The 27,546-nt window shown below is 43.8% G+C and overlaps 1 protein-coding gene across 2 annotated transcripts in view; it reads right to left on the reverse strand.

The window, feature by feature from the left end:
• The window catches only part of LOC311111014 (uncharacterized protein), a 28,973-nt gene extending 13,743 nt beyond the window's left edge, over positions 1 to 15,230 (reverse strand). The window contains exons 1-4 of one of the 2 annotated variants that reach the window (XM_084153699.1): positions 14,523 to 15,230; positions 10,591 to 10,623; positions 9,669 to 9,722; positions 7,307 to 9,115 (exon numbers count right to left, since the gene is read on the reverse strand). In XM_084153699.1, the coding sequence (XP_084009825.1) occupies positions 7,307 to 9,115; positions 9,669 to 9,722; positions 10,591 to 10,623; positions 14,523 to 15,003 (2,377 nt within the window). In that variant the 5' untranslated portion in view covers positions 15,004 to 15,230. The remainder of the gene's footprint in view (positions 1 to 7,306; positions 9,116 to 9,668; positions 9,723 to 10,590; positions 10,624 to 14,522) is intronic. The other variant, XM_084153700.1, reaches the window with a different exon arrangement.
• Between the last annotated feature and the right edge of the window lie 12,316 nt (positions 15,231 to 27,546).

Genomic DNA, 27,546 nt, shown 5'->3' on the forward strand with positions numbered 1-27,546 from the left:
GCGATTGATAATAGACAGTACTGTGCAGCCGTCTTCATCGACCTGGCCAAGGCTTTCGACTCTGTCAACCACCGCATTCTTATTGGCAGACTAAATAGCCTTGGTTTCTCAAATGACTGCCTCGCCTGGTTCACCAACTACTTCTCAGATAGAGTTCAGTGTGTCAAATCGGAGGGCCTGTTGTCTGGACCTATGGCAGTCTCTATGGGGGTGCCACAGGGTTCAATTCTTGGGCCGACACTTTTCTCCGTGTATATCAATGATGTCGCTCTTGCTGCTGGTGACTCTCAGATCCACCTCTACGCAGACGACACCATTTTGTATACATCTGGCCCTTCATTGGACACTGTGTTAACAAACCTCCAAACGAGCTTCAATGCCATACAACAATCCTTCAGTAGCCTTCAACTGCTCTTAAACACTAGTAAAACTAAATGCATGCTTTTCAATCGAACGCTGCTAGCACCCGCCCACCCGACTAGAATCACCACTCTCGACGGATCTGACCTAGAGTATGTGGACAACTACAAATACCTAGGTGTCTGGTTAGACTGTAAACTCAACTTCCAGACTCACATAAAGAATCTCCAATCCAAAGTTAAATCTAGGATCGGCTTCCTATTTCGCAACAAAGCCTCCTTCACTCATGCTGCCAAACATGCCCTCGTAAAACTGACTATCCTACCGATCCTTGACTTCGGCGATGTCATTTATAAAATAGCCTCCAACACTCTACTCAGCAAATTGGATGTAGTCTATCACAGTGCCATCCGTTTTGTCTCCAAAGCCCCATACACTACCCACCACTGTGACCTGTACGCTCTTGTTGGCTGGTCCTCACTACATGTTCGTCGTCAAACCCACTGGCTCCAGGCCATCTATAAATCACTGCTAGGCAAATCCCCGCCTTATCTTAGCTCATTGGTCACCATAGCAGCACCCACCCGTAGTCTGCGCTCCAGCAGGTATATCTCACTGGTCATTCCCAAAGCCAACACCTCCTTTGGCCGCCATTCCTTCCAGTTCTCTGCTGCCAATGACTGGAACGAATTGCAAAAATCTCTGAAGCTGGAGACTCTTATCTCCCTCAATAACTTTAAGCATCAGTTGTCAGAGCACCTTACCGATCACTGCACCTGTACACAGCCCATCTGAAATTAGCCCACCCAACTACCTCATCCCTATATTGTTATTTAATTTGCTCTTTTGCACCCCATTATCTCTATTTGCACATAATCTCTTGCACATCTAGCATTCCAGTGTTAATACTATTGTAATTATTCTGCACTACAGCCTATTTATTGCCTTACCTCCATAACTTGCTACATTTGCACACACTGTATATATATTTTCTGTTGTATCTCTGACTTTATGTTTATTTTTTTTTACCCCATATGTAACTCTGTGTTGTTTTTTGTTGCACTACTTTGCTTTGTCTTGGCCAGGTCACAGTTGTAAATGAGAACCTGTTCTCAACTGGTTTACCTGGTTAAATAAAGGTGAAATAAATAAAAAAAAATAAAAGACCCGATGACGTGTTTCTACACATGAGCTTTGCTAGCTAACGTTGCCATGACATCGCCTACAATTGTGATCAAGGATTTATATTGGAGAAGCAGTTTCTGCCCATCTTCATACCGTACTGTCTTTGGCTACTCCACGCCCAAGGGAGTCTGGATCGGAGTACCTACTCGACCCTTCACAGAATGCGAAGGCATTCGGGCCCTCTGATTGATCCAGAAACCGATGGGTTGGGCCAGAGCCAGAACACACGTGGGTAATGAGACGGTTTGAAAATTAGCAATTGGGTTTGATACTCTGATCGGTTGGAGACGATCCAATCGCGGATGACTTTGTTTTGCAAAACACACCTCGTGCCCCTCATCACCACAATCGACTTCAATGACGGCAGTCTCAGACTACAGTACGAGTCGTCAGGCTACCTATCCTTGCCTACTAAAACTAACTACTACACTGTCATTACCCTATCCGATAGTGGCCAAGTGCCTCTTTCATGCTCAGCCAGATAGTAATTGCGAGAATGGATGACATACCATTTAGTCAAATAGAGTTGGCACAGAGGCCCTTTGAACACAATGCCCTTTGTTGCAATGCGTGCGGAGTCCCATCCCAGAATGATGCAACGGCAGCAGCACACATGACAATCAGCAGAAGTGAGCACAGCCACAGCACCAGTGTGATGCTCAGGCAACCCATGTCCCAGTCTGATCTGAAAGCAGATGGCTACAGCTGGGCCTGGAAAACACCAGAAGACCTCTCTTCTGCCATAAGCCACATGGATCCTCTGGTGCTTGCCATCTAGGTTAAATGTGAATCTGACCAGTTTTGCACATGCTGAACAATTGACTTCTATACACCTTTCTAAACACCTCATCAGCAAACTGTAGGGCTGAAGGCTGGCCCTGCATTCAGAAGCACTTTTGTCAGAGGGGTTAGAGAGACCCCTGGGGAAGAGACTCCTGGTGCACTGGTAGTAGCTGACCAGGCAGTGGTGTCAACTCCAGGCTGCATGGAATCATTAGACAATGTAATCTCACTTTAGCTCAACGCCCCTCTTTCCACCATGCACCTTTGGACAGACTTACTCCCGTCAGCGCTACTCTGACCAAAGGTCATCTGCCAGCAATCCAGAGAAAATTATAGAAAAAAAATAAGCATTTTAAGAGTGCCTCTACCAACAATCAGTTATCCATTTACGGACGGCTACTCATTCATAGAGCAAATGATATGCATGATTGGATGGGACAATCAACCTCCAACAACCCAGTCAAAACTACCAAAGTCATTACCAATAACATCCTACGAATGTCCACAATACCTGCGCATTGTTTAATAACCACCATCTAAAAACAAATTGACTACTTTTCATTTCACAAATGAAATCTGACTATAGAACCCAGCAATCACTGCTAAAAAACAAATTTAGAAAAGGTTGCCACAACAGTAAAATAAGGAAGAAGATACCCTTGTCTTTCCACTGTGGCGGAGGCTGGGAGTCTCCGTTTTCTGTTTTTCCGTTTTCCATGATAGAGCCGCTGTGTAGGTATCAGCAGGGCATTCCAGACAGTGTGTTGGGCTACAGGCGGGTGGGGTGCGGGGACCGAGGTGGAAGATGGGGGGGACAACCAAACCTTCCTCCTGTTAGACAACTGCAGTGTTCCTTGTCTCGCTCTTCCTTTCTCTGTGTCTCTTTCCCTCCCTCTCACCCCTTCTCTCAGGGTGTAGGACTGAGGTCAGCGGACTGTCTGCTGGCACAGAGAACGCCTAATGCTCTGACGCAGCAGCTAGAAACTTCCCCCGCCTCCCTCCCCCCTATCTCCCAGATAGATACTCTCCCTCCCCTTGCGCAAATGTACACGTGTTTATCCCTCCCCTCACCACCACATATGACAAAGCAGTGAGTAGATGACTCCACCCAGTGGCGCCTGGAGCAAAAACAATCCTAAAAACTGCCAGCCTGGCGAAGGAAAGTTGCCCTGTGTGAAAAATGATATAAGTTTTCCTTCAGTTTTTTCAGGTTCACTCAAAATCACACTTTAGACAAAAACAACAAATTGGATGTTCTAAATCCACAACAATGCTTAAACCATATAGACCCTTTTTTAGGTCTGGGAAAAATGTAAATCATTTTTGGGAGGGTGTAGTTTTCCTTTAATTCAGTTGCACACCTAGCAAGAGACCGTTTGGCTAGCAGTGTTTCTGTACAACAATGTAGGCCTACAGTGTACATGTGATGGCAGTTTGCAAAACAAATGCACTCCCGATTGATAGAAAATCATCATATCGTTCTGCCAGGTAGGCCTACTTTGCAGTCAACATTTAATTGGTAAGGTTTTTTGGGAAAGCTGTTACATTTTAATTCAAACAGTGCATGATGACTGCATCACAAAGATTCAACCAAGACTCCTGACCAAACCTTTTCAATACCTGGTTTGCATACCCATTGTTGCCTTAGTTAGCATTTACTGATAGATATAAGTTCAGTGGTGACCCGTCATTCAGGGCAAGTGGGGCAGCACCTTTTTAGGTGGGGGGGGGGGGGCTGTTTTGCATGTTATTTTGGCATTAATACGTCACATATCAGTTTGCAAACAATGTAAAAGAAAAAAGAAAAGAAAATAACATTGGTCGAACATCTCATTCCAAAATCATGGACTCTTCTGCTATGGCTTTCCACTAGATGTTGGAACATTGCTGCGAGCACTTGCTTCTATTCAGCCACAAGAGCATTAGTGAGGTCGGGCACTGATGTTGGCCGATTACGCCTGGCTCGCAGTCTACGTTCCAATTCATCCCAAAGGTGTTTGATGGGGTTGAGGTCAGGGCTCTGTGCAGGCCAGTCAAGATCTTCCACACCGATCTCGACAAACCATTTCTGTATGGACCTCGCTTTGTGCACAGGGGCATTGTCATGCTGAAACAGGAAAGGGCCTTCCTCAAACTGTTGCCACAAAGATGGAAGCACAGAATAGTCTAGAATGTAATTCATTGTATGGTGTAGTGTTGAGATGTCCCTTCACTGGAACTAAGGGGCCTAGCCCAAACCATGAAAAACAGCCCCAGACCATTATTCCTCCTACACCAAACGTCACAGTTGGCACCATGCATTCGTGCAGGTAGCGTTCTCCTGGCATCCGCCAAACACAGATTCATCCTTCGGACTGCCAGATGGTGAAGATTCATTACTCCAGAGAACGTGTTTCCACTGCTCCAGAGTCCAATGGCGGCAAGCTTTACACCACTCCAGCCAACGCTTGGCATTGCATGGTGAGCTTAGGCTTGTGTGCAGGAACTCGGTAATGAGTGTTGCAACCGAGGACAGACGATTTTTACGCGCTACGCGCTTCAGCACTAATTTGAAGGGGTGTCCACATACTTTTGTATACAGTGTATTTCACATGTTTTGCGATTGTGTAGGCTACTTTGTGCATGATTTCTCTATTGTTATACATAATGGATATGGCGTATACCCACCTAACGTTCTCTGTAGTTATACAAACGCATAGATTAGATAGATAATCCCTAGACTACAGTGAGTACTGTTAATAAAATAAAAGAAGCCCTCTGAATGGCCTCAAAATGTTTAAAGTTATGCTACATTAACCAATTCAAATGGTCCATAATCTAATTACATTTACATTTTAGTCATTTAAAAGACGGCGCCTGGAATTCGAACCAGGATCTCTAGTGGCACAGCTAGCACTGCGATGCAGTGCCTTAGACCACTGCGCCACTCGGGAGACCTAATCTCATGCACTGGGTAGAATCTGGGCAGAATGCGCTTAAATTATGAATTGAATATTATTCAATAGTGTTGATCAAGGCCATCTTCATAAACTGTATCATATCATCAAATCAGCCAAACAATTAACACATCTGGTCATCTCTTAAATCAACCCTCATCAGTAGTCGTAAATCACATGAGAAAATTGTGATTGTTGTATTAGTCCACTAGAGGGCACCTCCCTCATTTCTTTTAAATGCCTGCCTAGGTTTACACTTCATTATAATTTCAAATTATTCATATTGTGTTAGTGTTTTTAGCAAGTCTTTCAGAGAGTTGACAAATGGGTCACAGCTCCCCAATGTATATTCATGCTCAGCACTAGAGACAATAGGTGGTACCGTACAAGGTTCATTTTTCTAGAATAAGGGTGTAGTCTTACTGAAGAAAGAAGATGGGTGAATGATTAATCATACAGTGTGGTCGGTCACTACAGATCTATGTGGATTCAAACAACCCACAATCTCACTAAGGGGGTTTTGCGAATGAGATGTCAGGGGTGGTGATGTTTCAGATGGTTTTGCATATCCGGTCGACCAAATAAGGGAACACTTGCAGACAAGCTATATTCTTCATCGGCTGGTGTCGCAATGCAGGCAGATACTTTTTTTAGCGGGGAGATTCCTCTCACACTGTCTTGGGGCCCACCAGCCTGGCTCAGAGCAATGTCCCAATCAGATAAATAAATATCTGCACTCTACTGATATCGGTGGCATCACTGGGTGAATAACCAGCAAGGTACAACTAAGCCATTCATCTTTAAAATACTTAGGCTAAGCTTTCATCTTAACTGCAAAAAAATTATAATGTTCTCTCAGGCAATCATGCAAAAAATAAATAAATGTACTAGAGCACTAGATCAGAAGGGCACTGCCTCAGTACGGTAAGCCTTACTAAATATATAGACATGTTGTGCTATAACACTGCCCCTTTCACTGAGCTGGTTTCATCCACATGTGGCCTTAAAAGCTATAGGGGCCTATAAGGAGGTGTACAATTTCAGCTTCATATCTCTGGTTATTTTCAGTAAGGGCTAAAACCAGACTGCAGACAGAGGTAATCTAATTCCACACAGCAAAAAGCTCTGGGCAAACTAGAACCACTGGGGGGTGAGCAAGACAAAGGTAGGCCTGCTAACTGCCACGCCCTGGTCCATGTGAGAGATTTCCACTAGATAACACACCCACAAAGTCAAAATTAGCTACAAAAAAAACAGCTTAATTTAAGGTTAAGTATAAGGTTCAATTTAAAATAAAATTTTAAGAAGCCAAATTGTAGAAATGGGTGTTTGGCCATAATTATGACTTTGTGGCTGTGTTAACTAGTGACTACCCCATGTGAGAGGCAGTTCTTACCAGGCCCTATGTAGTCCCATTCACACCCATTGGCCAGAAGCTAAGTTAATTATTGTAGATCAGTTCATTTTCATACCAGGAGTATTATGAAAAATGGGTGTTCACAAGCTCTAGGTCTATAAATGTAAATGACAGGCACTCAAATATTACTAGATGGCTGAAATGTATGCTATACCTTGGTATGGGATTATACACTGCTAGGTCACTTCCTAGAAATATATTCTGTGTGGTTTCAATGCCCTTCTAACGTAATCTCTTTGTAACATAAAACCCCCCATTGCCCATTTGTATTCAATTTCTGTGAAGTCATGAGAAATTAATTCTGTACTTACCTCATCAAGAGGATAGATTGCAAAATACAATGACAAGAATTAAGACACTGAAATGTACTAATGGGGAGGTGGAGGGGGAATTAACTACTGAATATGAAAACCAAGACCATGAAACCCATCTCATGCCAACACATGCACACACACAATTATAATGGTTAATAAAAATGTAAAAAGGGACGAGGCAGAGAAAGGTGATGTAAAAGAAGTGAAAACTGTGCATGGGAGAAAAATGAGTTATGGGCGGAGCTAAACGACGACCAAGGAGAGTGAAATGATGATGCACCAATGGTGACGAACTTCCATGCGGAAATTACCTGCTTCTGTGCTCAGGTTGGGCATCTGAGCAGTTTTGGGGCCCTCTGTGTCCTTAGCGAGCATCTCCGGTTTGCGAACAGGCGAGTGGATGAGAGGGGCCTGAGACGCGGGCTCGTTGATATCATCCTTCTCCAGGTCCGCCTTACCCTTCTGGGTAAGTAGGAGGTAAGAGCTCTGACTGGGAACTTCTTCCTGAACTTCTGGGGCTACATTTGCAGACGCCACATCCTTCAGCCCAAAGCTCATGTCATCTTCATCATCATCATCCATACTAAGCTCTGGTGCCTTGGCAAACTTGGCGCCATCGAACGTTTCTAGAAACTCATCCATCACACCCCTGGGGGGCCGTTCGACAAACTCAAACTCTTCTGAGGAGACATCCGGCTCAGAGATCTCTTCTGCTGCCTCTGGCTCTTCCACTTTCATGTCATTCTTCTCAGTCTCCACCTGGAAACTTGCAGGATTCTTGGCCATTGCCTCCAGAACAGGGGACAGCGAGTCTGCGGAGGGACTCTCGGAATCAGAATCTTCAGGGGTCTTTCTAGTCTGGATATTAAGAGGCTCTAATTTCTTCACTGTTTTGGGTGAATCTTGACTGGAAAACATCCAATCTTTTTGTTCTATCTGGACAGGTTCTTTGCTCGGGGGTGTGGTCTCTGCCTCCTTTACAAGGTCAAAGGCACTAAAGCCTTTATCATCTTCAGTCTTCACCGCTAATCTTGCTTCAGTCTCCTCAGTCAGCTCCTTCAGCAGTAAAGCTTTGGAATCGAAAGCAAAGGGATTTGTGGCTGACAGAGTGACGGGGAGAGTGGGTGACTCTACAATCTTCCGGACAGGAGCAGGGCTCGGCTCAGTGCTTCCTTCAGAAGAGCCAGAGTCAACTTTGTCAGGGTTCAGAGGGAAGGGCTTTAAGATATCTGGGAGAGATGGTGGAGGTGCAGAGTCTTCGCTCTCTTTTGGGGTGGTTGAGATCTGATTGAGTGGCTCCATGAGCGAGTCCGCAGCCATCTTGACAGACTCGTAAGTTTTTGTCTCATCATAATATGACGGTGGGCTGCCATCTTGGGAGTCTCCAGCCTGGCCATACTGGACCAGGTCTGGGGTGGGACTCTCAGACATTTTAGCTGCCCGGCTGTCAGAAGTGGTATCCCCAAAATGGGAGAACCCTGCATCTGCTACAGGGGAGAAGCCCTGGAATGGATTCTTCTTCACCTCAAACATTAAGTCATCATCTGGTTGGCCAAGCATATCTGGCGCATACCCAGAGGAGCCTCTGGAGGCTGAGTCCTTGGAGAACATATTCATGGAGGCCCTGGTGTTGTCTTGAGAAGCTAGGAATGGAGAATCCCAGTGCTCTGTTGGGGTAGAGGAGGCAGGTGCGATGTCAGATTCAGGGGTCATCTGGGGATTTTTGGGGGACTGGGAAGGAGTAGTAGACCTGACTGAGCTACAAATCTGCTCTTCGGGAGAGACAACCCCACTGTCTTCACACAGAGACTTGGGCCTTACATCTCTCTCCGAGCAAATGTTTTGATCATGTTTACTTTGAGTGTAGGTAGCAGCTTCTAACCCTTTCACGGTATCCTCATCGTTCTTAATAAAGCCTAATCTGGTGTTACCCTCTTCATCACAAGGAATATCCTTGGTCGGCATTTTGGGAGGCTCAGTAGAAGGCCAAGAAGAGAAGCCCAATGGAGCGGATGTTGGATTTGGGGACTCTGACAAAGAGAGGTCCTCCAGTGAGTCAGGAGAGTGAAGAGGAGAGAGGGGGGAGATGGGAGCAGGGGAATCACCCATCTGCCCAAGTTCTTGAGTAGAGAGGGAAAATGCAATACATCAAGACACACTCCATTCCTTCAGTGCTAGCAAGCCATGCCAGGCAAGCCCTTCCAGCATTCTGCAGAGGTGAAGTGGTGATTCCCATCAGATATATCTCAGAGGTATCGTCTGGCATGCCAAAAGATGCAAAACCAGTTATGAAGATGTTTTATTCTTCTTAGCCAATCCTTGTGTAATGTGTCAATTTAGTCACTTAACATGGGCGCAATCAATGAGGGGAATCATCACTTCTAAACGTCTTATGAATTTGTAACTATAAAGTTAGTTTCTTCTGTCATATCTAGGGTCTACTGTAAGTGGACTTTGGTCACAGGGATTCACAATACATGATCATACAAATAAAAGAACACCCTTTTTTTATAGCTACTTTCAAAGTTACTCAAATGCAAATACTATGAAAACGATTCCTTAACGAACTTGGCATGCATTTCACAGACAGTCAAAATGTAATTCAGGTATAAAGGAATGAACTGAAAAAGAAGATGCAGGAGGGCAAAGACACAGCCAGCAAAGAGAACTTGCCTTTTGGAAATTGCATCAGAGGTTGAAGCGGAGCAGGAGGAAGAAAATTTTCATCTGAAAGAGAGACGGTAGCAGTGTGAAATTGACAATGCCAGTAGTTGAGAAGAGGAAATAAAACAAAATGCCTGGGTAGAACGTTTTTCAAGCAAGACCACAATAATGTGAACCAGATACTAACAGTGGGACACATTGCGGACACCCTCTCTGTACAGGCAGCTTATAGCATACAAGACAGGAATAGCTGTCAGTCAATCTAGTCAATGGACATGGCCAATGGACAAGCCACATGGCAAATATTACACAAATGTTCATGGCAATAATCTTATCACATTTCTAAACGAAGCCGCAAAAATGTGGTTCAGGCTCTTGTCTAGCGTATTGAATGAGACAACATAGCCCATTTTTGAAAACTGTATTCCTTATTTCAATCCTTGATTCCAGCTTTTAGGACTGTTTGAGACATAGGCTTAATATCATTGACTTAGCAGAGCATTAGGTGAGAGTTGGCAAAAACATAGAAAGAGCACAAATTCAAATCAAGACCATTTAATCAAAATGTGACATGTTTAATTGCATAAATCTCCCAATTTGAGTCATTTCAAGCCTATTTCAGCCAGATCACCACAATTTCACAATATTCTCAATAGCCTGTAGATTAAGATGTCTTGGAATATTTCAGTAGGCCAGAAACAAAACATAAATCATACTTGGTTGATTCAATGATCATGAATGTAACAATTGAAAATCACAAGTTGCAATCATCAACAATGGTTCTGAATACCATTGTCCAATCATTCAAAAAAAGATCAAGCATTCACTCATCAAAAGCCAGTAATATATTTTCATATTACAAAATGAATGTTTTACATTGATTATTCCAATCTGAGGATTATTCAGATTAGACCAGTTTCAGACCAGTTACCTCTTGTGTCTAGGTTCCAGCGTTGAAGTACACCTAAAATTTAACCAATAGACATTATACATTAGCTATAATGAAATCCAAGTTGCTTTAATTTTCTGTCCACCTGTTCTGCATAAGCTATAGGCCTTTATGGCAATGACTTCGCTTGAATAGTGTATTGTGGAACCCTAAATTTAGGCCAACACTCACCATGACCTACAACCAATGTTCCCTCTAATTTGTTTGATGGCACTGAGCAAATTTCAGGTCTGGTGAGCGCAAACATTGTGAAAATTCTGTGCAACTTCCGGCGCGTTTACTGTGAACAATTAAGCTGTACCCACTAAGTTACAGTTAACCATGACCAAGTAGGCTATTTTATTATAATGTAGGCCTACCAGTGGCCTACCATAAAAAACAATGGAATAAATGCATCCCATACATTTTTTTGCATGGAATTAGCTGTTCTATCATTAAGCGTACAGCAGCAGCCAATGTGTGGTGTTCAATGTAGGCATATAGGCCTACTGCAGCTCTGATTGGTTATGACGCACCAGTCTGTGTAGAGTACAGGCCTGAGCAGTGCCAGTCAATGCAATAGAATCCTACTCCAATGCGCTCTGCCTACAAGAAAATCTCTTGCAGTTAATTTTGCATACTAAATCTTGCATAGTTCGTTTGTTTCGGTATATTACATTGAAAGTGGATAATAGTGTTGATTTGATCCATCTCCCACAGTAGAGCGAAACGTTGATAGGGTTAACTAAAGGGGAAAACTCAAGAAAAGGTGAGCGATGTTCAATCTCATGCTTCTCTGCACAGGCGGATATTCTGTGCGGCAATCCGAGGGGAGCTGCACACCCATGCAGCTTAGCGGGAACATGAGAGCTGCGACATTAAGCGTGTCATATGTCTGAGGTGGTAAAGAAAGTTAATGGTGGAAAGGCTACATGTACAGTAGCCAACAGATCCGATCTGCTTGCTTACAGCTGCACTAGGGTCGGACCGGCTTCCTGTGTAGATTAAGCAAACGGGTTGGATGTGCTGGATACATGTATAGCAACTGCAATGGAAGTCATGTTAACTCTAGTCAAGCCAATATGAGATGAGAAGGGGGCCTTCCTGTTGGTGTCTGATTTTATGGGGAGGAGAACTCTTGCATGGCATCGACATGAGATGCAGTGGGATAATCTTCTACCTGCTGCTATCTTCGCCGAAGAACTCAATGGGTGTTTCTCAATATGCATACTACCATGCTCCGAGCATGCAATCTGTAGCACGGGAGGGTCGCATGAGTTCAAATCAAAGTATGCGAAACGGAGCACGGAGGGCACTTCTCGGATGCGTACTCCACCTCTACACATTGAAGCTTGCGTCGATGCAAGCTTCAACGAAAAGTATGGCGAGAAATATCACTCACCAACATAAAAAAAAAGACAATTTCTTGAACTCAATGGTGGCCATTATTTGAGCTGAAGCGAAAGAAAATACTCAGATTTCGGAATGAAATGTTGCCTATTCACATCTCATATATTGCCTGCTAGCCATGAAGAATTGGTAGCTAGCTACCCAAGAAGAATTGGCTTCCACCTTGCATTACATTAGCTTAAGGACATTTTTGACTGTTTAACTAGCTGGCTAGCTAGATTATTACAATTCACATAACGCTAGCTGATAATTATGAAGTAAAACATTTGTGTATATCTTCTTTCGTCTATTGTCATTGTCCTGGCTGCAAGAAGGTTCAGTGAATGGGGAAGTGCAGCATGTGTGAGGTAATACAGTAGGGAGAATGAGAGTGCTTCTCAAATGTTATGTTTTATGCCTTCTATACACTCACAAGAATGGACTCAAGAGAACATCCTCTGAGAATGCACTCGGAGCATGAGTGTGGAGTACGGTAGTATACATATTGACAAACACCCAATGTATGTTTGCTGTCAAAACACACTCCCTACTATGACATAACATGTTCCACACAGAACACACCTTTTGTCAAGAAACAGAGGTCTGATTAACCTGACACCATAGCAACTACAGCACCTAACCTAGCCAAGTACTGAATCGCAATGCAGTCGATACTTCAACAATGTAAATACTTAAACCCTTACCGTGTATCTATTTTTATCCTCTGTTGTTGCGTGCTGAAATCCATACTTTAATAAGTTAATAAAATACAACCAGACTGTTTCCTCATTTCTGTTGCTCTAACATGGCAACAATGCGCATGTGCCAATTGAATCGCAACCAGAAAACAGTCGGTGGTTGTATTTGATTAACATTTAATTAAAAAGTATGGATTAAAGCAAACATAGAAAGGCACGCAACAGAGGACAAACAGATACACTGGAAGGGTTTAAGAATGTACATTTATGAAGTATTGACTGCATAGCGAGTTGGAGGTAAATTTTAAAAACGCTAGTCTCCCGACTATACTCTGTGGATGAAATCATTGTGGAGTTGAGGTACTTGGCTATACCTAACCTAGTGTGCCAATATAAAAGTAGGCTAATACATTGTCAGAAGTGATTCAGTGCCCTGGTAGATGATAAACCCAGCTGCTGTGGTGGTAAAGAGAGACGCATTCTGAGGTGGGGTGGGTATTCCCTTATCTCCACTTGCCCTTTGTAGGATACGGAGACTACAATCCACAGCAAAGGGAGTGGGAGCCCCTTTTTTTATTTTACCTTTATTTATGTAGGCCCATTTCCTGAGTGTTTTTAGCATCGCTCTTGTTTAAGAAGTCTACACAAATTATTGCAGGAAACCAAAGTAGACTATATAAAACATGCATGTCCTCCCAAAAATTAGAATTAGCTAGGCCCATTAGCTAGTCCGAAGGCAATAGTCGGGCCTAAAGCAATTCAATGAAAAGTCACTCAACCAGGTCTTTGAAGCTAATCTAATGTTCTCCCAACCCCGCCCTGACTGTCTTGCCTCGCATGTTTGGGAAAGTGGTTAGCTAGCTAGCCAACCAAATTACAAACATTTCTCCCAACTAATGTCAGATTTCAGGCGAATTGGTTGGAGTTCATAAAAACACGTCAGACATTAACCAAATAAATCAGGTGGAAGATTTGTAGGGGTGAAAAACCAATCCATCGTGCGATGAAAAATGTTATCAGAAAAATAACGTTCGCTAGCTTGCTTCCATTAGGTAGTTAGTTATCGTTCATGAAAATAACTGCTATTTTGGGGAGAAACAACTAAAACGGGAGTGGTCGATTTTAGATTAGATTCCTTTGTTACGACTTATACAAGCCATCTTGACTGAGTCAAAACAGAGCGTGCTAGCTAGCTTTGCTAGCGCAACCACACAAACCAGGTCGGAGCATGACATGACCCAATTTATCATCTTCTTGGATTAAAAAAATACTATGGCAAAGCTAGCTACCATCGTATGTAATTTAAAATGACCACACTATTGTATCACTTTTTTTAAAGGAGTCGTTGAAATAGGTAACGTTAGTCCAATTCTGCCAGTTCATTAACGTTATATTAGCTAACTAACGTTAGCTACCTTCCTGCTGATGATAGTTTGTCAAAACAGGTGGGCCGCATCTTCACATAGCTAGTTACCTCGCGTTATTGGCCGTCCATAAAACATTTACTTCAGAAACGTTAGTTACCTAAACAACTATCAATGGCAATGCCAAGGCATTGTTGTATCGAGCCGTCCACAACAATGCCCTGGCTACAAACATTTGCTTTAAAAATAAAAAAAAATGGTTGTCGCATCAATCCCACATAGCTAACGTTATGCTAGTTAGCTAACGTTACCCCACATTATCAGTTAGTAGCGTTAGTAAGGTAGCGTTAAATAGCTAGTCAACGGTAAAGGGAATGGCAAATAATAGTTAACAAGAAAACACTGAAACATCTCTAATAATGTTTTACCAAGAGATTACGAAACCAGATTACGTCTAAAACGTTTAAAATCATTGACTACTCACCGGATGCTGCTGGGGGAGCCGCAATCGCTTCTTTTTCTGGAGCCGCTTCGGGAAACACTTCTACTACTGGAGCTGATTCTACTACTGGGGCTGGTGCTTCTTGAGCTGCTTTTGGTGGATCTGGCCTGATGAGTTCTGGCAAAGAGTCTGCTTCAATAGGATTGAGAATCACTGGTTCAGCTTCTGAAATTGTGTCAGTCACCTCTTCCTCCTGTTCATCTGATGGAGTTGAATCTGAAATCACATCCTCGTTTGTCAGTTGTTCCGTTGTTTCCTCCTTCGTAAATTCTGTTATATCCTCGGGGGAAGAAGCCATGTGCCTCTCAATAGCATCCTGTGCCCCGCCAACTAAGTCTACAATATCATCTTCGCCAACTTTAGCTGTGGCCTCGTTGCCATAATGATTCCCATATTGACCGTACCTACTCATTTCGTCTACGGACGGAGTTGTCGACGATACTACTTGTTCACTGTCTTCCATCTAATTGCCGGTTATCTGCGTAAAAAGTTTATACTTTGGAGGGCAAGTTCCCAAAATAACTACCCACACTAAAAAAATCCAAAATACCTCTAACAAACAATAAAATACGCTCGTTGACTCCCTTCAGGCCTTTTTTTGGGGGGTCCGAATAAACTAAAGTAACAGAAGTGCGCCACGACCACTGCCACGGAACAATCCGCTCTCAAGCGTCGCCTACCAGTATATTGAAACCGAGAAGCAAGAGTTGAGTGACCAATAACTACAGAATAACCCTGAGCGATGCCACCTGTGACCAATAAGTGTTTGTAAACGTAAACTGTTCCCGCCCAGTAGATGGGGGGATTGCTGAATTTGTTAACACCCCTTTCTCAAACCTTGCACTGTTGGCCAAAATAGTTCAGGGTTGTGACTAGAGGGAGTACAGCTACGAACGGAAGTGACAGAGCATTTTAGGTAACCCTAACCCTTTTCCTACCCTTAACCTAAGTCTCCTAACCTGCCACGTTAATTATCATAACTTGCTGCGTAAATTCTCCTAACCTGCTACGAAAAAGTAACTTCCGGATGTAGCTGGACTCCCCCTCTGGAAACACTATTTTCATGCCACTTCGATACCGAAGTGACTTTTTTCTAGCAGGTTAGGAGACTGAGGTTAAGGTTAGGGAAAATGCTCTCCTAACCTGCTACGAAAATCACGTTGTATCGAAGTGGCGTGAAAGGCACCGTACTCCCTCTAGTCAGAACCATAGTTTCAGGAACACACGTTGGAGTGTCAGACAGTCATTGGATGACGTAACATTACAGTTGCATGAGACAAAGTTAACTTTGTATGGAACACTGTTACATCACTTTAACTTACTATTTAATCCTTGGCTGAACAGCAGCTCTTCCTACACATACACCAATCAAATGAACACCTCAAAACACTTAAAACTTTGAGACACATGCCTTAGGTAATATGCATTTTCGACTGTGCATTGTTTGTGGATTATTATGTGGGTGCTCTGTGCTTTGTATATAGTGATATCCTAATTAATCATAATAATATTTAATTTGTAGAACGCATTTCCCAAACACAATAAAACCGTTCAATTAAAAAGGGCTGGTGCTGGCCAATTTTTTTTGGGGTGCTCTGCAGTCTCCATTTTGGCATGCACAGGTTATTTTTCTAAAAGGTGTGTTGACGCATGCGAAGCTGTATAAGAACATGCATGAAAAGGCAGCTCAACGTGATACAGATTCCTACCTTACAAAATAGATGTTATGGACATTTGCATGACTACATGTGTTCTATGTGATATATCTATTACATTAGACACAATATATTCAATGTAAAGAAACACTCCTTAAGAAATTCTTACGAAATTCCAATCTATTTAGTCAACGGAGTTGTTATAAATCTCATTTGTGACATTATCTAATCCTTACACAGGATTTGCAATATGTTTAGGGTGGCAATTCCCTCTTGGCCAGCTCTTGAATTATTGCGACATGTAGACATAGTTACGGTCAGTTCCTTGGCCGACAAAATATATACACCCTACACGCATTATTTGTTTGACTAAAATTTGATTTTAGATTACATTTGATTTTAGATTAAATGTCCAGTACTGTATTGCTTTCCCTCAGAGGAACATAGCATGGCCTTGTTAGTGGGCCATTTGCTCTAGGATATCAATCATCTCCCAAATAACCATGATTGCCCCTCTCTTCTAGGAATTTCAGCTGTGCACTTGGTGGAAGCTGGACTGAAATCCTACTGTGACTTTGCAGTTTACCCTTTGCTATAGCTTTGCAAGCTCATGAGGGTGGATATATGTGAGTTGCACCCCTTCTAAAAAAAACAACACTCGACCCTTCTCATGTCAACAACTACAGACCAGTATCCCTTCTTTCTTTTCTCTCCAAAACTATTGAGCTTGCCGTCTTTAGCCAACTCTCTTGCTATCTCTCTCAGAATGACCTTCTTGATCCAAACCAGTCAGGTTTCAAGACTGGTCATTCAACTGAGACTGCTCTTCTCTGTGTCACGGAGGCTCTCCGCACTGCTAAAGCTAACTCTCTCTCCTCTGCTCTTGTCCTTCTAGACCTGTCTGCTGCCTTTGATACTGTGAACCATCAGATCCTCCTCTCCATCCTCTCCGAGCTGGGCATCTCCGGCGCGGCTCACTCTTGGATTGCGTCCTACCTGACCGGTCGCTCCTACCAAGTGGCGTGGCGAGAAGCTGTCTCCGCACCACGTGCTCTCACCACTGGTGTCCCCCAGGGCTCAGTTCTAGGCCCTCTCCTATTCTCGCTATACACCAAGTCACTTGGCTCTGTCATATCCTCACATGGCCTCTCCTATCATTGCTACGCAGACGACACACAACTAATCTTCTCCTTTCCCCCTTCTGATAACCAGGTGGCGAATCGCATCTCTGCATGTCTGGCAGACATATCAGTATGGATGACGGATCACCACCTCAAGCTGAACCTTGGCAAGACGGAGCTGCTCTTCCTCCCGGGGAAGGACTGCCTGTTCCATGATCTCGCCATCACGGTTGACAACTCCATTGTGTCCTCCTCCCAGAGTGCGAAGAGCCTTGGCGTGACCCTGGACAACACCCTGTCGTTCTCCGCTAACATCAAGGCGATGACCCGATCCTGTAGGTTCATGCTCTACAACATTCGGAGAGTACGACCCTGCCTTACACAGGAAGCGGCACAGGTCCTAATCCAGGCACTTGTCATCTCCCGTCTGGATTACTGCAACTCACTGTTGGCTGGGCTCCCTGCCTGTGCCATTAAACCCCTACAACTCATCCAGAATGCTGCAGCCCGTCTGGTGTTCAACCTTCCCAAGTTCTCTCACGTCACCCCGCTCCTCCGCACACTCCACTGGCTTCCAGTTGAAGCTCGCATCTGCTACAAGACCATGGTGCTTGCCTACGGAGCTGTGAGGGGAACGGCACCTCCGTACCTTCACGCTCTGATCAGTCCCTACACCCAAACGAGGGCATTGCGTTCATCCACCTCTGGCCTGCTGGCTTCCCTACCTCTGCGGAAGCATAGTTCCCGCTCAGCCCAGTCAAAACTGTTCGCTGCTCTGGCACCCCAATGGTGGAACAAGCTCCCTCACGACGCCAGGACAGTGGAGTCACTCACCACCTTCCAGAGACATTTGAAACCCCACCTCTTTAAGGAATACCTGGGATAGGATAAAGTAATCCTTCTACCCCCCCCTTACCCCAACCAACCCCCCACCCCCCCCCAAAAAAAAAACATTAAAAAAACATAAAAAAAAACATTGTAAAGTGGTTATCCTACTGGCTATAAGGTGAATGCACCAATTTGTAAGTCGCTCTGGATAAGAGCGTCTGCTAAATGACGTAAATGTAAAATGTAAAATGTAAAATGTGTGTGTGAGAGAGAGGAGGGGAGGGGAGTAATCCCATACAGAAAAACAGAGGAGAAACCCGATAGCTTTGATAGCTTTGAAAATGGTCAGACTGAAATAGTATCTTGCTGTAACTGGTACGTCGAGGCTTGTAAAAACCTCTTACGTTTAACATAGCCCATGCTACAATATTTTAAATCACCCTGCCCACTACCTCCTATTAAGTTACAACTGTCCTCGGCTTCAAAAAGGGTCAGACAGTGCTGCTTCCAGACATCTCTTTGTGTGACAGATCCCCCCCCCCCCCCCCCCCCCCCAAAAAAAAATAAAAAAAAAAAACTTCCCAGCAAGATTGTGCACAACCATCAAGTGTGATGAAGTAATTTATGAATTACAGACAATGCATCAAACAACTAGAGGTGCTAAAACACATTCATAAACTACGATCTTGTGATGGCAAACTGCAATAGTAATGTAGTGATGGCCTGTCATACTTGTAATTTGGCACACAATGGCTAAATAAATCCCCTCTCTTTCCTGTCTGGCGGTGAGAGGGAATAGTTGGCAGATCGAGGTCCTTGCCAGGGCTCAGGCATGTATGTGTGAGTTCACTGCAGGAGTCTTCCAAAGCATCTGCTATCTGAGGAATGGGGCCTTGTGCTGAAAGTGGAGAAGATAGGGAGCCAGAAAAAGCCGGCTTGCATCTGCCAGTGCTCTCAAGTGTGGCGGCCCTTGACAGTTTCAGTCACACAGGATCAGCCACTGACCGTCAGAGACACTTCACATTCTGAGCTACAGGGACCTCTCTTTGGAGTGGGCGAGACGACAGGAGGCTGGTGAGGGGAGGATGGCCCATAATTCAGTTCAATCCAGTACAGGCTTAACTGAATGACAAAAGAGACCGAATACAATATGGAATTTTATTGAATAGTTTGGGGTAGGCCTCGTCTCCGAGGAATGCTCCTCAGAGCCAGATGACAGGTTGTCCTTTGCTGGGCAGCTGGCATCAAAACCCCCCCGCCGGGGGAAAGGAGTTCCAATGACGGGCCTTAAGGTTATTATGCTGGTGGTGGTGGGGAGGTAGCATGGCACACTGTTGCAAAACAACAAGTTGGAGACACAAGGTTTGAGTTGACATATACAGTAAATACTCCTCTAGATTCATGCCCATTGGTTGAAAGAAAGGAGAGTGATTAATGCACGAGTGAGCCCATAAGTTAATCAGCAAGAGTGGTGGAATTGCCTTAGTGTGCCATGCTCACAGGCTGAAGTTAATAGGTGAATGACATTCCGCATGCTTGCTAATAGTAACGGAGAAGGGAGGACATGACGCCATGCTGATGAGGGACCATCATGACACTACCATATAAATACTGGCTATGCTGATGAGGGACCATCATGACACTACTATATAAATACTGGCTATGCTGATGAGGTAACGATATATAATCATTACCATAAATACCTGCTATGCTAATGAGGTAACATTATAAACATTCTCCTATAAATACTGGCTATGTTGATGAGTGAGATAGGAAGCGGTGTGAATTATTTGAGTTTACTAGATGAATGAAAAGTGACAATCCATTCAGACCAACCTTACTGATTGAACTTTCGTAACTACATTACATGATGGAATGGAGTGAATGGAATGATATCAAACACACGAAAACCATGTGTTTGATACCATTCCGTTCCAGCCATTACTATGAGCTCGTCCTCCCAATTAAGGTGCTACCAGCCGCCTGTGGGTGAGAACTAGGGGATGTTCACACTCACATGACCCTATATAGAGTGGTCCTACAAAAGGAGCCAAATCAAATCAAATCAAATCAAATTTTATTGGTCACATGCGCCGAATACAACAGGTGCAGACATTACAGTGAAATGCTTACTTACAGCCCTTAACCAACAGTGCATTTATTTTAAACAAAAAAAGTAAAAATAAAAAATAAAAAAAATAAAAAATGTTGAGAAAAAAAAGAGCAGAAGTAAAATAAAGTGACAGTAGGGAGGCTATATATACAGGGGGGTACCATTGCAGAGTCAATGTGCGGGGGCACCGGCTAGTTGAGGTAGTTGAGGTAATATGTACATGTGGGTAGAGTTAAAGTGACTATGCATAAATACTTAACAGAGTAGCAGAAGCGTAAAAAGGATGGGGTGGGGGGGCAGTGCAAATAGTCCGGGTAGCCATGATTAGCTGTTCAGGAGTCTTATGGCTTGGGGGTAGAAGCTGTTGAGAAGTCTTTTGGACCTAGACTTGGCACTCCGGTACCGCTTGCCGTGCGGTAGCAGAGAGAACAGTCTATGACTAGGGTGGCTGGAGTCTTTGACAATTTTGAGGGCCTTCCTCTGACACCGCCTGGTATAGAGGTCCTGGATGGCAGGAAGCTTTGCCCCAGTGATGTACTGGGCCGTACGCACTACCCTCTGTAGTGCCTTGCGGTCGGAGGCCAAGCAGTTGCCATACCAGGCGGTGATGCAACCAGTCAGGATGCTCTCGATGGTGCAGCTGTAGAATTTTTTGAGGATCTGAGGACCCATGCCAAATCTTTTTAGTCTCCTGAGGGGGAATAGGCTTTGTCGTGCCCTCTTCACGACTGTCTTGGTGTGTTTGGACCATGATAGTTCGTTGGTGATGTGGACACCAAGGAACTTGAAGCTCTCAACCTGTTCCACTACAGCCCCGTCGATGAGAATGGGGGCGTGCTCAGTCCTCTTTTTTTCCCTGTAGTCCACAATCATCTCCTTTGTCTTGGTCACATTGAGGGAGAGGTTGTTGTCCTGGCACCACACGGCCAGATCTCTGACCTCCTCCCTATAGGCTGTCTCATCGTTGTCGGTGATCAGGCCTACCACTGTTGTGTCGTCGGCAAACTTAATGATGGTGTTGGAGTCGTGCCTGGCCATGCAGTCATGGGTGAACAGAGAGTACAGGAGGGGACTAAACAGCTACACCCTTGAGTTTTCCAGAAGGCCCTTTCTATTTTTTATACTGTGTGTGGAGAGATTTTTGTTTGGCCAAGAGTGATCAGAATAATCAGTCTACCTGACAGAGATGGACCTTCATCTGGAAAAGTGATGTTGTGAAATAGTCTGGTGCTGTGCCCATGTGATATGTACTGTAGTCACAAACCATCATGCGAGTCCTGGCCTGATTTTTTAATACTTTTTTGTAGTCCTCTTTCCCCTTTCCGTGGTGTTGATGTAACACCTATCAATTCTGTTTTTAAGGCATGTAAAGGGATATATATAACTGCCATGTACATTCAGAGAGGGAGACCTGGTTTGATCAGCAGGGGTCTCTCTCCCTCTCCTTCTCTCTCTGCTTCACCCTGCCTAACTCTCTTCAGAAAACATCTGTCTCAGAGGCAACTTTTGACCGCCATGTCTCAAACATCCATAGGGTACGTTCCTGAAGAAGGTTCTAGAGTAGGATGGGGGAAATAGCCAGTGTCATGATGAGCTCACTGAAGTACAGTCATCACCATGATTATGGTTCAGTTGCAGCTGATTTCAGGGAATGTCCAAACAGTGATGGCATGGTCTGAGCCAGTATGTAAATAGCTACAGTGAATAGTTCACCCATACCTCTCATACATTATATATACATAGTCCAGTCATCTCATACATACATACTGTAGATTGTAGGACCCCTGAAAGCTTTATATAACCATAGAGTACAAAAGATAATGGTGATATACCAACATTTCTGTGACCATTAACACTTTAGTGCCTTTTATCTTGAGTAAACAGTGTAAACTACATAGATCTGGGCACAATGAATATAACTATAGAGGTTTGTGGGCAGTTCCTCTGAAGGGAACACAGTTGGAATCTATGTGGAATATGTAATCATGCCTCAAGACAGGGAAAACATAAACAATTACTCATATGGGTCTAATGACCTTGAATACGACCCTGCCCTGTGATATGGTCCTTTGCCTGAGTGGTAATGTGCAGAGTCATGGTAGGGCAGGCATGGAGGCTGAAGAGGGGCATTGCCCGAGCATAGCAGCATGAGGGGGTAATCCTCAATAGAACAGGTGTGAGAGAGGGGGCTGTCAGCACCATTGGCATGGCTAGACTTGAGTCTTTGTTTTAAATGGGACAGGCATGTGGCACCTCCTTCCGTCCAACAAACTCTGACATAGGCAGGACTAGGGTGTCAAACTTTCATTGAAAATGAGAGATGCATTTACAACTAAAAGGTTTGTTTAATCCATAGCTGTATTCAAGTAATGTGAATAGAAAAGCATGGGGGATGGCAGTTGTTCTGCTTAGTGGTGTTGCCTGGTAACCACTCAGCTTGTTGGACATGTGTTGGTGGTTGCAAAATACCTTTATTCCGGTGTGACTCCATCTCCTCTGAATATCTTTGTTACAGTATTTTACCTCATTGTTATAAACTTTGGCCTGGAGTGGCTTTAGAGTTGAAGTAATCAGTCATCAGCAGACTCACAGAGCTTAGTCATACCTCCCTGATATATAGAGATAGCCATCTCGGAGCCTGAAATAAAACACAGAGAAAGGAAGTAATATGGCATTTAAACAGCTCAGGGTTCATAAATACAAACATACAAAGAACACAAGCTGATATAAAATAATATTAGACACCAGCTCAATATAATGCATAATGTATACTCATGACTAGTGTTTGAGTAGATTAAAGAAGGGCGCTCTGCAGCACTTTCACTGTTGTTTTGGTCTGTTTTGGTAGAGGATCATGGCACAGACAATGTTATGTTCTTTTTCTGCTCCAAAAGTAACACCACCATGTTGTTTTATTGATGTGTCGGCAGAAGTGGCCCACAAAAGAGGCCTAATTAAAGAAGCTCCATTTCTTATCACATGGCTTCCCTACAGGAGGGAGAACTGGATTCACCAGATTGTTTGGTTCCTTAGTTAAGAACCAGAATTAACTCAACCTGTCCAACTCTCACAATAGCTCTGATGACACAAATACACTGGTATTGGGTCAGAAATGGCTGGAATGTTCACCTATCATAGCTGCTTCAATGGCATCTGATGAGTAAGAATGCTCTGTGTGTCTCCTTGACATTTCAAAGGAATTTTATTTTGCATTTGTCAATATTTGGTATGATTATATGATTCAAAGCAAACACAATAAGAGGAGACTTTTGCTTGAAGAACATTTCACTCAAGAAGATTTTCTTATTTGATAGAGTGATGAATTTGACCCAGTTTTCTGTTGCAGTTGATGTTAGATTGTTTTCCATTTCTGTTCTCAGCAATGAGCCTCAGACTCTATAGCCTCATCCTGTAGGTGTGTGTCTGTGTGTCTGTGGGAGAGAGCGACAAAGAAGGAGAGGCAGTGGTATGAGTCCTTAGAAGTGTGAAATAAAGGCGCATGAGACAGCAAATATGACAGAATGCTATGTTCATGACAGAGGAAGTGATTGACGATTGTAATGTGTGTGTGTGCGTGTGTGAACAAGGGACTGAAGGTCAGTGGTAAATGCCTTGAATTACCTCTTCAATATTTCTTGGCCTACACTGTCTCTCCAAGCAAAATGCAGAATACCCATAAATTCCATGAACTGTGGCTGCTGCATTGAGCAGGCTGATGGCCAAGTGAAACCTGTGATAGGATGCAATAAACAGTCTGACAACCTTCTGAGGCAGCACCAGGCAGACCCAGCACAGACCAGTGATTTTACATCAATAAAACTACCAGTATAACCACATGTATGACCCCCAGTGACCAGCACTTTTCATGAACCTTTACACAAGACCATTAACATCGTCATCTATGGCAGGACCGAGTTTGGGAACCCCTGATCTATGGTATAGTTACATGTATGATATCAGCCTAAGTAATTGATTCACAATTCACATGCACATTCAGCTTTGAAAATCGTTGGCAATGGGAGGGTATAATGTAGCAAACGGATCACATGCTTCCTTGTTCATTTATGCAGGAGAGTGAGGAAGTGATGAGGCCTGTTAAAGACAGCAAAAAAAAAGTATATTTGAATGATGATGGAAAGTGAAGGCTGTCGGGATAATGGTTTGTGACAAAGTTTTTGCTTGTTTTGAATAGGTTACCTCATCCAATTTTCGACATTATTAATTGGTTATCTTAAGAATAAGACATTCTTACAAACCTAAAAGATTGTGTTGACGAGCATCATTATACTGACCAAGCAAGGCAAAGTGGGTGAGCAACACCCATTCTGCTAAACAGAACTAACATACATCACCCTAAAGATGTTCATAGCATGACTAATCAACCCAATGAAAACAACCTCTCAGGGTGGAAGCCCAAAATGGCTGTATACAGGAGGTTGTGCATCGATATACTGTCCTAAAATCATCCTGTTCTTGTTGTGATTGGAGCAGGCCAGTGGAACTCACAGCAATGTTAATTGAAAGAGGAAACACTTACGTAACATGTTCCCGGAAAAAAAGCAAGCACGTCTCCTCTGGGACACAAAACAACGGCTACTGTTTTCACCCCTTAATTGGAGATTGTTATGACTCATATATGCAAATTCCCCATGTCTCTAATTAGTTTTTTTTTAGGCGTGCTAGGACTAACAGAGTGATGATTCATTGAAAATCATCTTTGAAGCCTTAATTCTGTAGCACAGGCCTCCTGGTTGGCTGTCATTCCCCTGAGATTAAACCCAGAATGTAATTACAAGGCAGATAGATCTCTGTTCTCTCTGACACAGAAACCCAGCCACACACTGAAGATGGAGAAACGCATTGGGAGAAGATTAAAGAACAGAAAGTTTTAGAGCTGGTTTAACAATCCAAGAGTTTCATCAGTGATATGGCAAAATTTGATATTTCCTCTTAATGCTGTGCCAAACAGTCTTTTTCTTTTATGTGAATGACCCCTCTCTGACTCCCCTCTGTTTGCCAAGTGTGTCACATAAACTAACCCTGGAGAGGAGATATTTGCTGTCAATATAATAAAGACAGCTGCACAACAAAGCACTCTCCCTCTGCCCATCTGACATGCTGGAAATCAATGGACTATTTTCCATCCCCATTGCAAACCTAATGTGGCACTGCTTTAATCCATGGAAATATCAACAAAATGGACAGGGCACTACCACAGTGGCTAAATATACACAGTCAAGCCAGGAGACATCAATACAAAGTGTGAGAGAGGCGCTGTTTAATCCAGAGATTCCCCATTCCACCCCAGTACAAATGTGCAACAGTCTGCTCAATCACGGATCAGAAATAGAAGGCTTGACACAGCTATTTAGTCCTGACCATATTCCTTTTAAAACCATGTATACCACTAGCAATGCTCTATCAAACAAAGGCCTGGAAGTAAGTCAAACCTCTGTGGACATTGTCTGGACAAAAGGATGTGAAACATGAGGGCCAACACCCCCCTCGCTCTGTCTCTGCTGGTCTGCTGTACTGAGCTCTATCTAGACCAGAGGCTGTCAGTTCACATAATGTTGCCGGACTGAGGAGAGGGCCCTTATCTGTGCCACGCTCTGGGAGATGAGAAACACGCTGGAGCTGGAATACAGAGGAAAAACCATGTGCTGTTAAACAGGTTCTGACAGGGAGGATGGTGAAGGCAAAGACCTCTTTAAAGTGCCATTCAAGACAGTATGATACTAGTAAAAACTACCATCAATATTTTTACATCTTCCAAAAGTGCTATCCAAGGACACTAAGTGCATTTGTTACATCCTGTCATAAACTGGATCCTGACTAATAGGCCGTTTGTAAAACACAACTCTTGATTGCATCGTTTTGGGAAGATGGATTGCAATGCTTTTTCTTGTTGATAATAGTTTTATCATAGGAAACAAGAGATGTGAGAGGAGGCAGAACTCAACACCCTTCACCCTTTGACAAAGAGATTCAGGGCTGAGGTAGGCCTCAGGGCAGGGCACTGGGGCTTCTTTGTGAGCTGTAGGGTGAGGGGGCAGGGAGGTAAGGTGTCTGGGGAGCTGTGTCATGCGGTGGGGCCATCAGCAGGCCAGCTCCAGCTCCCAGCTCCTCTTACTGCAGGAGATCAATAACAGCAGCAGGGGTGGAGCCATGAAGCGCTGATTCAGTATAATCTCTCACTCCCCCTCTACCATTTTCTGCCTTTCACACTCTCCCCGTCTCTCACTTTGTTCCTCTTTTTCCCTACACAATGTCTCTCTGCTCCTTCCTCTCTGTAATAGAGATGCTATACCAGCATCTCAGTCTTACTCTCTCTCTATCTTTGCCTCACGTATCGCCAACCCCCTATTTTTTCCTCTCTCTGTCTCCCTTGGAAACCAGCTGCCTCCACAGTCTGCCGTCTGACAACACAGTGCTAGTGTCGTTGTGCTAACACTACAAGTAGTGATGTTCAAAGAGCTAACAGCAGATTGTGGGGGCTAAACAGCTCTAGCACCTGGAGAGATACCAGCATCAATTACAGTATATTGACCATCACAACCCTGATGCTAAATGTACACAATGTATATGAATAAAAGTCTCTATAAGAGCCCTGTTTTCAATATCACAGTTGATCGGCTCTGGGCTTAAATTAGTATGACATATAAGGCCATCAACTACACACGTCCATTCACTAACCCATTAACGGATCAAACAGATATACACAGCAATGCGCCCACAGACATGAGCGGAACTGATTAACTGTGGGGATCATAGACACACAGTTAGCTCAGTGTGGCTTCATGTCTCTTAGGCAGAGGCAGAGGAAACTGGAGGCTGTGTTTATTGATGGTGGGCGTTGTTTGTGCTGTGTGGAAGCTTCATTCACTCTAATATGGCAGAGTGACTGAGACTGGCCCTGCACTGTCTGGGACAATGGTTCCACTGTGTGAGGGGAAGGTCACTGAGCTACTGGTCTATCTACCATTGTGTCCTCCTCGTATTTCTGGTGATCCAGTGTATATAGGTAATAGCACGCCTCTCAAGGAGCGGCCATCAGGTCTTATCTCTGTGAGGATAGTGACTAACACCACCAAGAATTGGTCAGTGGTGTTCTGGAGGCAGGAAATTAGGAATTTATTACAGGGAAATGCAATATTCTGTAAAGCTTGCCACCATTAATTATTTCAGACGTCGGAGATGGCATTGATCCAAATCTAAACACGTAGTGATCATTTTCTAAGATTAAGTTTGAACTGTTTGAAATTATGAGTCTAGTTAAGAGTAAATTA

The sequence above is a fragment of the Coregonus lavaretus genome, assembly GCF_964263955.1.
Source record: "Coregonus lavaretus genome assembly, chromosome: 36".
Taxonomy (NCBI): domain Eukaryota; kingdom Metazoa; phylum Chordata; class Actinopteri; order Salmoniformes; family Salmonidae; genus Coregonus; species Coregonus lavaretus.